Below are 11,002 nucleotides of genomic sequence, written 5' to 3'. Positions count from 1 at the left end.
TTCGTTATATATATATATATATATATATATTTTTTTTTACTCTCTAGTTGTGGTGCATGGGTTTCCGGTTGCAGTGCCTGCTTCTTGTTGCCAAGCATGGGCTCCAGGGCACAAGGGCTCAGTAGTTGTGGTGCATGGGTTTAGTTGCTCCATGGCATGTCAGATCTTCGTTCCCAGAGTAGGGATCAACCCTTGACCCCTGCACTGGCAGACACATTCTTAACCACTGGACCACCAGGAAAGTCCCTTGGATGCTCATTTTTGCTTTTTTTTTTTTTTTTGGTGCTCCTAAGGCTCACCATCTGTCTCTTTCCTCCTCTAGATGGACACATTGACTTTTTTTATTCATTAAAAAAAAATACTATTTTAGGCACTGTATTACATACTCAGCTGACAATGGTGAACAAAAACAGCAACAGCCCCTTCCTTCCTGGCACTGATGGTCAGGTAAAGAAGGCAGACAGCAGTCAATCACATGTACCAATGTTAAATGTAATGTGATAGGGTGCTAAGAGGTCCAGATGCTATAATGGGGCTTCGACCTAGGAGGGAGGTTAGAGAAGGCTTCCCTGGAGATGTAACCCTGGACTGAGACCTGAGCGGGTTAAGGAGGGTGCAAGTTGCAGGCAGAGGGAATGGCTTGGGCAAGGGAGAGCTAGTAGCCTCTCCCCTTCCGATGACTGCTCATCTCACCCATTTCCACTAAACATACACTGATCTTGCCTCTAAGTTCTCAGAAAATACTTTTTTCTTTTAATTCTAAGTTCTTAGGGAGTAACGGTAACCCATAATTACTGATATAGACAATGTGTATCCAATAGGTAAGTATGCTGATACACACATCTAATACGCAGTATCATCTCTGTTATTTCAGGCTTCCCAGATGGCACTAGTGGTAAAGAACACACCTGCCAATGCAGGAGACTCAAGAGACGTGGGTTTGATCCCTGGGTCAGGAAGATCCCCTGGAGGAGGAAATGGCAACCCACTCCAGTATCCACACCTGGAAAATCCAATGGACAGAGGAGCCTAGCAGGTTACAGTCCATGGGGTCAAAAAGAGTTGGACATGACTGAGCACACACGCATTTGCCATGCTGCAAGTGTTTCACCAGTAATTGTTCAGACATGCACGAAATACAAATAGTTGTTATGTTGAGTTCCAGAATACAAAACACACTTCTTGCTTTGAGCACAATCTTCTGTTGTGTACTATCTCTAGGTCCTTCCTTCTCTGCCCCTTTGTCTACCCAGCTGAAATACCCAAGGCTTATTAGCATTCTTTTCTTTTTCTTTTTTTTTAAGTCGCTCAGTCGTGTCCAACTCTTCGACCCCATGGACCGTAGCCTATCAGGGTCCTCCGTCCATGGGATTTTTCAGGCAAGAGTGCTGGAGTGGATTGCCATTTCCTTCTCCATTTATTAGCATTCTTATAGCTCCATGTCTCCCAATGTCCATTACTGGAACTTACCCAACTTGTATTCCGTCTTCATACTGCAGATACTGGATTTTGTACTTCCCAGGTGACAGTCAGTTAAAATGATAGTTGCAAATCATCATGCTTTTGATTGGCACAGGTAGGGCTGGCCCTAAACCCATTTTGAAGTTGATGATACTCATTTTGAAGGTCTCCCCACTCAGTTGCCCTTTCTCCTCTCCACATGTTATGTTACAAAGGTAAAAGGTTATGCAAATACCCTTCACATTCTCTTAAGGCTCTGGGATTCAGGAGTGGTCACTACCACCAATCAAGTTCGTAGGTACTGAAGTGATTTTCCCTGAGAATAAACATCTCCAAGTAATGAAATAGTGGATTAAAGCTGTGATTGCTTAAATCAGGCTGAGTGCCAACAAAAAAAGTTGATCAGTTGGTCTAAGAAAGAAATGGAAATTTTATTTTGAGCCAAATTGAAGATTATAACCCTGGAATAGCCTCTCAGAAAACTCTGAGAACTGTTCTGTCCATTAAAGGTCAAAGCACAGTTACATATGTTTTTGAGACATTATGCTGTACATTAAATGATGGATTGTTGACAGTTTACATAATCCAGATCTGCAAGTAGTGGGTCATGAAAGTGAAAGTTGCTCAGTCGAATCCAACTCTTTTCGACCCTATTCCTTCCAGCGGATCTTCCTGACCCAGGAATCGAACTGGGGTCTCCTGCATTGCGATGGCACCCCACTCCAGTACTCTGGCCTGGCAAATCCCATGGATGGAGGAGCCTAGTAGGCTGCAGTCCATGGGGTCGCTGAGAGTCGGACATGACTGAGCGACTTCCCTTTCACTTTTCACTTTCCTGCATTGGAGAAGGAAATGGCAACCCACTCCAGTGTTCTTGCCTGGAGAATCCCAGAGACAGGGGAGTCTGGTGGGCTGCCATCTATGGGGTCACACAGAATCGGACACGACTGAAGTGACTTAGCAGCAGCAGCAGCATTGCAGGCAGATTCTTTACCAACTGAGCTATCAGGAAAGCTTAAAGCTTTAAAGGAAAGCTTTAAACTTAAGCCACATCTTAATTGGCTTCTTATTTATACCATAAACTTTCTGTATTACCTTTGTTTTCTGGACTTTCTCACTGTCTCTCCTCCGCTGCTCACACGATTTGTAATTATGATATCTTCAAGTTTCCCAAATTTTCAATCATGCTATGTTTTCAATCAAATCTCCCTTTCCTTGGGGACTTCCCTTCTAGAGTTGTTCTCTTGTTCCAATCTCATCACTATCTGGGCCTGTCATCCTGGGACTTCCCTTCCCAGCGTTGGATCCACCTTTTGCTGATTTTTTTTTTCCCCTTGATTTAGTCATACTCTGTTTCACTGGAAAACCTCCTCAAGAGGCTTCCTAAGAAATTGTTTATGGGAGAACAACTTCCTGAGTCCTTGCATGTCTGCAAATGTCTTTATTCACCTCTCACAAATTATCGAGAATTAGGTAGGCAGAAACTTCTAGGTTGAAAAGAATTTTTAATAAAATCCTCGAGGGTGGGAATTCCCTGGTGGTTGTGGTTAGGACTTGATGCTTTCACTGCCAAGGGCCAGGGTTTAACCTCTCTGGTTGGGGAACTAAGATCTTGCAAAGCACGTGGCATGACCAAAAAAAAAATTCTTGAGGGTATTAATTCTACTATATTCTAGAATCCATTACTGATGGGAAGTCAGTCATCAAACTAACCCATGTTTCTCTTTGGAGATCTTTAGCATCTTTAGCCAAAATGACATCTTTTGAAATGTCAGTATGGTCCAGAGGTGAGGATTTTATTTCCCCTTTTGTTGTCCTGAGAATTTGGTGGGGCTTTTTTCTTGGTGAGATGTTCTAATGTGAAGTTTGTACTGGGAAGCTGTCATATGCTGTTTAACAATTTTCCTCCTCTGTTTCTGTGACTCTTACTAATCCGGTGCTGGTCTTTCCAGATTGGTTCTGTATATCACCTATCTTATCTCGCCTATTTAAAAATTCGGATTTTTTTTTCTGAGTGATTTTCTTTTCTCAGACGGTCAATTGTATTTTTAATTTTAGCAATCATATTTTTAAAAACTGAAAGATTTTGTTGTAGGTTTAATCTTTTTTCACAGCATTTTCTTTTGTTTCCTAAATGTAATATTTTCTTTCTTTTTTTTAATAAAAGATTTTTGTTGATGTGGACCATTTTTTTTAAAGTCTTTATTGAATTTGTTACAATATTGCTTCTGTTTTTATGTTTTGTTTTTTTGGCCACAGGCCTGTGGGATCCTAGTTCCCTGACCAGGAATCAAACCCACAACCCCTGGGGAAGGTGAATCCTAATCACTGGATCGCCAGGGAAGTCGATAAATGTAATATTTTCTTAAATCACTCTAAAGATATACATTAGAACTTGCAAACATTCTCTTCTGTTTCCTGAATTACACCTGTTTTCTTCAGGATCACTATTTTGTTTGTTTATCTGGTATTTCTCTTTCAATTATTGTTCTTCTCAGTTGCCTGGTGATCTTCTGTTATTAAAAAAAAAAAATACTGACCGGTTAACTCGTGTGGGTTTTTTCTGCTGTTATGTGAGGACTGTTTTCCCAGTTGGTGGCAGTAGCTAACACTTACATAGTATTTGGGCTTCTCTGATAGCTCAGCTGGTAAAGAATCTGCCTGCAATGCCGGAGACCCCTGTTCTATTCCTTGGTTGGGAAGATCCGCTGGAGAAGGGATAAGCTACCTACTCCAGTATTCTTGGGCTTCCCTGGTGGCTCAGCTGGTAAAGAATCCGCCTGTAATGTGGGAGACCTGGGTTCAATCTCTGGGTTGGGAAGATCCCCCCTGGAGAAGGGAAAGGCTACCCACTCCAGTATTCTGGCCTGGAGAATTCCATGGACAGAGGAGCCTGTCGGGCTACAGTTCATGGGGTCTGTATTGGACATGACTGAGCAACTTTCACTCACTCATATAGCATTTATCCATGTTCCAGGTGTGGTCCTGCACAGGTTAAATGTATTAATTCACTTAATCATTTCAACAACCCCTCTACAAGGTAGTTACTATAGTATCTTATTAAGTTTGTGCTGTGTGCTCAGTCGTGTCTGACTCTGCGACCCTATGGACCGTATCCCACCAGGCTCCTCTGTCCATGGAATTCTCCAGGCAGGAATGCTGGAGTGGGTTGCCATTTCCTTCTCCGCTCATTAAGTTTAATATTCCATCAATTGTAAAATGTACTATAATTTTGTTTCCTACTAAGAAAATAAACAATCTGTTGGAATATGACATGCCATAGACTATAAAACACATTCTCTTTTGGAGGCATTATAAAATCTTAGAATTGATAAAATAATATATTACCATTCCCATTTTACAATTGAAGAAATGAAGGCATAGAGAAATTAAATAACTTTCCCAGGTTACACAGTTTTATCTATAAATTTTACATTTGAACCCAAATGATTTGGCTTCGGAATCTTAGCACGATGCCTCACTGCTTCCCAGGGCTCCTCACTGAATGGGGACTCAAATAGGGGGTCTGAACTGGGAGAGTTTTAGGGCGGTGAGTTAGGGGAGCTGACGTTTTGGCCCCAGATCCCTCAAATGCCAGAACAAGGAGACCTTTGACCTGAGGCACCAACATTCATAAAGAAGTTTTAGCTCTCTCCACAAGATTTGTTCTCGTGTTAGGGAAGACTGGTCTGGATTTTTCACCTGAAATCTGATGGGTCCAGTGGGCTGGGGTTGCCAAGGGTACCAAGTGGGACAGTAGATCCTCCTCAGAATTCTAGTCAACGCATGTTCCCCTTTCCCAGCTTCCGGGTCCTGGTGAGTGAAGGGGCTTCCTATCACGGGTTCTTGGCACTTTCTCTTTCTGGCTCACTTGTCTGTATCTTGTCTTCGCTTCTTTCTGCCTTCTACAAACATGTATAGATCTTTCATCTGGTGTTGACTCTGCTTCCCATTCTTTTCACTGTGGCAGTTTTACTCTTTTTTATACTTTCATTTTGGTGAGGTCTTGGGAGGGACTAGGAGAAACGGAAAGGTCAATGCTTGTGCTCAGTCTTAAATCAGAAGGCCTTAGCTATCTCTCTTTTATCAAATAAAATCAAGATTATAAAAAGATGATCACCGTCTGAGACAATAAAATATTCACATTATAGCTGGCAGTGGAAAAGCACTTACAAAACCTTAAAGTCCTATTCGTTTAAAAGTTTTCCTAAGTGCAACGGAAAGAAACTTTTGTATGTTGATACAACATTTTTTTAAAGTCACAATACATTGAGGCTTGTTATCTACTTTATGAAGGAGTTATTCTTTTGAAAAGATTAACAATGAGATTTTTCCAAATTCCCCACTAGGTCATTTAGATGACAGTTTTATTTTTAGAATTCTATGTGGATATGTATATATCCACACAATTTTCAGCATAAAGTGAGATAATTTTTCCTTTTGGATATTAAAAATTCAGTATTGGAATATAATAGAGCACTTGAAATGTGGCCAGTGCAATCGAGGAACTGAATTTTAAGTTTTATTTAATTTTAATTAAGTTTTAAAAACTGATACTTGATTTAGTTGTTGGAAAAGTTTTAGGTATGTGTGGAACAACTTGGATATATAAATTTTAATTGTAAACTTCATGAAATCTAAATACAAATCAACACTTCATGAAATAAAATACAAGGTTTTCCAATGAAATTAGTTAATATCTGGATTGAGATGTGTTGTAAGTATAAAATAAACACTGGAGTTTGAAAGCTTAAATAAAAAAGTGCAAAACATACCACTAATAATTTTATATTGATTATATGTTATGATACTTTGGATGTGAGAGTTGGACTATAAAGAAAGCTGAGTGCTGAAGAATTGATGCTTTTGAACTGTGGTGTTGGAGAAGACTCTTGAGAGTCCCTTGGACTGCAAGGAGATCCAACCAGTCCATCCTAAAGGAGATCAGTCCTGGGTGTTCATTGGAAGGACTGATGCTAAAGCTGAAACTCCAATACTTTGGCCACCTCATGCGAAGAGCTGACTCATTTGAAGAGACCCTGATGCTGGGAAAGATTGAGGGCAGGAGGAGAAGGGGACGACAGAGGATGAGATGGTTGGATGGCATCACCGACTCAATGGACATGGGTTTGGGTGGACTCTGGGAGTTGGTGATGGAGGGGGAGGCCTGGTGTGTTGCAGTTCATGGGATTGCAAAGAGTCGGACATGACTGAGCGACTGACCTGAACTGAACTTTGGATATACTGTCTTAAGTAAAATACATTACTAAAATTATTTTTTACTTGATTTTACCACTAGAAAAATTAAAATTTATATATAGCTTGAATTATATTTCTACTGGACAGAGCTATTTATTCCAGTGCAAGGCTTTGCTTTCAATAATCACTATGATGATGGGATTTCATTCCTCTCGTTGTCTAAGCCAGTTTTAAGTGACTAGTGGTGAGTGATAGTTAATGCAATTATCTCTTTGAACTCTTTTCTATCAATGTAGATCACAATCCACCTTCTCAGCCCAAGGAGGATAGTATTGGCCAGGACCATCACCAGGAGGAAATACGTCACAAGTTGGCCGTGCGGCTGAGAAACATTGGGGACAGCATTGAGCAGAGAATGGTGCAAGAGGTGAGACTTAAATTTCCCCAGCAAAGGCCTAGCTGGAAAGAGCAAACAGAACAATGGCTGCCAAGTAGCTGGAATGCCCAGGAATTAGCAGAACACATGGGTTAATAATGTCCAGATTACCAAGCATTAGATCTGAAAATTGAGAACCTGAGCCAATGCCAGTATTTGATCTCACATTTGCCTCACGAAAAACTGGTCCACGGACCAGCGGCATCCGCATTATTTGGCAGCTGACCAGATGTGCAAAATCTTGAACCCCAGCCCACAGCTCTGGCATCAGAATTTACCATTTTGCACACACCCTTGGGGATCTGAGTTATAAATGTGAGAAACTTTGCTTCACACTCTCAAACTAGGATGCATGTGAGAATCACCTGTGGAGTTTTAGGAAGTATAGATGCTGGGCCCTACCTTGAGAGATGAGTCCAAGTGAATGTAACGCTCCATCGTGGAGGAGAACCTTTGACTTAGATTGTGGTTATCCTCCTTGAACCAACCCAGGTTCTGCTCTAAGCCCAGCTCTCCCTGGTTTCTTTGTTTCTCCTGATTATTATAAGAAGTAATAAGGGAAAACATAAAGATTACTCTTTTAAATTCTGTGAACGTGTTAGTCGCTCAGTCATGTCCGACTCTTTGTGATCCCATGGACTGTAGTTAGCCAGGTTCCTCCGTCCATGGAATTCTCTAGGTAAGAATACTGGAGTGGGTAGCTGTTCCCTTCTCGAGGGGATCTCCCTGACCCAGGGATCAAACCCCAGTCTCCTGCACTGCAGGAAGATTCTTTACCAGCTGGGTCACCAGGGAAGCCCAAATCTTAGGCACGATGAAATCCACAGCCAACTTAGTTTTCCTCCAGAACAACCTGTAACTGGCAGCAGAAGGAGAATAACCATGTGGGGCTCTGTGCTAGGACAGGTGGCTGACCCTTAGAGCCCAACTTCTTGCCCTTAAATTCATCACAGGACAAGTACCTGCAGTGATTTCTTGTTTATCCCTGCTGCTGCCATCATGCTGACCTCAGGGAGTGCCAGGCCCCTTTCTATGCTCTGGTTCAAATGTGGCAGTACTCAGCCATCCCCTCAAATAAGACATTCCTGGAGACAAAACAAGAACAGAAGGTCCCAACAATAACGTTACTAAAAGTGAGAAGGAAACAATCACATAAAATACTGATAGACCGATTATGCAAATATTTATTGAGTACCTACTATGTGCCAGTCCCAGGTATTGACAGACCAAGTTCACTCAAACAAGTATTTATTGAGTGCTTCCCATATGCCAGACTCAGTTCCAGGCAGAGAGCAGGGCGGAAGATGAGCCTACTCTCATAGGGCTCATAGGAGCGGGACAAACTGAAGTCATGACTAGACTGCTGGGGGTACTGAGTGATGGAGATGACCCTGCATGGGCCGTCAGGAAAGGCTTCTCTGAGGAGGTGATGTTTGAGCAGAGACTGGAAGTGAGCCAGGGGAATACCTGGGGAGAGAGTGTTCCAGACAGAGGGAACTGGGAGGGCCAAGCCCTTGGCATAGAAGCAGGCGTAAGGAACAGCAAGGGAGGCCAGAATGGCTGAGCGCGTGGGTGTTGAGGTCCAGGGGCTGGCCTCTGTCTTAGGAGTGGTGGTAAAAGGTTTTTGGGTTTTACCCTAAGTGTTTATAAGAGAAACTTCTTCAGAGGGAGAGTAGAAGAGTGCCATGTTCTGATTTATATTTAGAATGAAGCCAGTAGACTGTTCTGAACACTGAGTGAGATAATTTGATGGAAAATGATCAGTACATGTTATCAAAGCCAACAACTTACTTTGTTTTTGGCCTTATTTGGGTTGAACACTTCTTGGCCGCGTATCATGTATTACAGAGTGCTCTTCCTCCGATGCTTCAGTTCCCTCTGCAGTTTTCACTGATGACTGTGCTTTATGAATTACAGGCAAGTCCTTAGTTCAACTTTCCTGCTTCTTTATCAGCTAGCACTCTGAATACTCCTGCTTCCTTCTAATGTTTTCTCTGGAGAGAGCAGAGTAGGAAAAATCACAACCACCTATTTTCTACATTTATCTCAACCCAATCAGGGAGTCACTTCTCTATGTCACCTCCACTTCCATTTTCCTTTTCTTCCTTTCCCTTACCTTTTTTTTTTTTTTTGGTAATGATTTTTTCCCCTTACCTTTTAAGCTGTAATTTACTTATGTCTTAAATTTACCTCTGCAACTTAATAAATTAACCTTTTTTTCTTTAAAAAAAAACTTTATTGAGAAAATTCACATCATACAATTCATCCATTTAAACAGTATAAGTGGCTTTATGTTTATTCACAGAGTTGTACAGCCATCATCACAATCAATTTTAGAACAGTTTCATCAACCCAGTAAGACACTCCAAACCCAAGAGTAGTCCCTTCTTATCTCCTCCCATTTTCCTTCCAGCCCCACCAATCTACGTTCTGTTTCTCTGGATTTGCCTATTCTGAAATTTCATATAAGGGGACTAATATAGTATGTGGTCTTTATGTCTGATTTCTTTCACGTCAGTTCAGTTCAGTCGCTCAGTCGTGTCCGACTCTTTGCGACCATGGACTGCAGCAGGCCAGGCCACAACTCCCGGAGCTTACTCAAACTCACATCCATTGAGGCAGTGATGCCATCCAACCATCTCATCCTCTGTCGTCCCCTTCTCACTTAACACAATGTTTTTTTCAAGGTTCATCCATGTTGTAGTATGAATCAATGCTTCATTTTATTGATGAATAATATTCCATTGTATGTATATATATCACTTTGTTTATTCATCAGCTGATGAACGTTGGGGTTGTTTCCACTTTTTGACTATTATAAATAATGATGCTACGGACATCTGTGTGGGGGTCTTTGTGTAGATGAGTGTTTTCAGTTTTTTTGAGAACATGCATAGGAGTGGAATTGCTGAGTCATATGACAACTTTAACTTTTTGAGAAACTTCCAGACTGTTTTCCAAAGTGGCTGTACTATTTTACATTGTGGCCCACCAGCAAGGTATGAGGGATCCTGTTTTTCCACATTCTTGTCAAAAATGAGTTAACTATCTCTTTGATTATAGCCAGCCCAGCGGGTGTGAAGAAGAGTCATATTGTGAGTTTGATTTGCACTTCCCTGAAACTTAATGTCATCCGCATATCTGAGGTTACTGATATTTCTCCCTGCAACCTTGATTCCAGTTTGTGTTTCTTCCAGTCCAGCGTTTCTCATGATGTACTCTGCATAGAAGTTAAATAAACAGGGTGACAATATACAGCCTTGATGAACTCCTTTTCCTATTTGGAACCAGTCGGTTGTTCCATGTCCAGTACTAACTGTTGCTTCCTGACCTGCGTACAAATTTCTCAAGAGGCAGATCAGGTGGTCTGGTATTCCCATGGCAGAAAGTGAAGAGGAACTCAAAAGCCTCTTGACGAAAGTGAAAGTGGAGAGTGAAAAAGTTGGCTTAAAGCTCAACATTCAGAAAACGAAGATCATGGCATCCCGTCCCACCACTTCATGGGAAATAGATGGGGAAACAGTGGAAACAGTGTCAGACTTTATTTTTCTGGGCTCCCAAATCACTACAGATGGTGATTGCAGCCATGAAATTAAAAGACGCTTACTCCTTGGAAGGAAAGTTATGACCAACCTAGATAGCATATTCAAAAGCAGAGACATTACTTTGCCAACAAAGGTCCATCTAATCAAGGCTATGGTTTTTCCTGTGGTCATGTATGGATGCGAGAGTTGGACTGTGAAGAAGGCTAAGCGCTGAAGAATTGCTGCTTTTGAACTGTGGTGTTGGAGAAGACTCTTGAGAGTCCCTTGGACTGCAAGGAGATCCAACCAGTCCATTGTGAAGGAGATCAGCCCTGGGATTTCTTTGGAAGGAATGATGCTGAAGCTGAAACTCCAGTACTTT

General features: G+C 41.7%; 1 protein-coding gene across 1 annotated transcript in view; it reads left to right on the top strand.

Moving 5' to 3' along the window:
* PXT1 (peroxisomal, testis specific 1) overlaps positions 1-11,002 on the top strand; it is a 19,077-nt gene that overhangs the window by 4,550 nt on the left and 3,525 nt on the right. Inside the window, exon 2 of the mRNA XM_010848735.1 lies at positions 6,957-7,087. Coding sequence (XP_010847037.1) covers positions 6,957-7,087 — 131 coding nt within the window. The remainder of the gene's footprint in view (positions 1-6,956; positions 7,088-11,002) is intronic.

Source organism: Bison bison, unplaced genomic scaffold (assembly GCF_000754665.1).
Source record: "Bison bison bison isolate TAMUID 2011002044 unplaced genomic scaffold, Bison_UMD1.0 scf7180017864270, whole genome shotgun sequence".
NCBI classification, from domain to species: domain Eukaryota; kingdom Metazoa; phylum Chordata; class Mammalia; order Artiodactyla; family Bovidae; genus Bison; species Bison bison.
The sequence above is the reverse complement of the archived record's forward strand: the minus strand, read 5'-3'. Positions and strand labels throughout refer to the sequence as shown.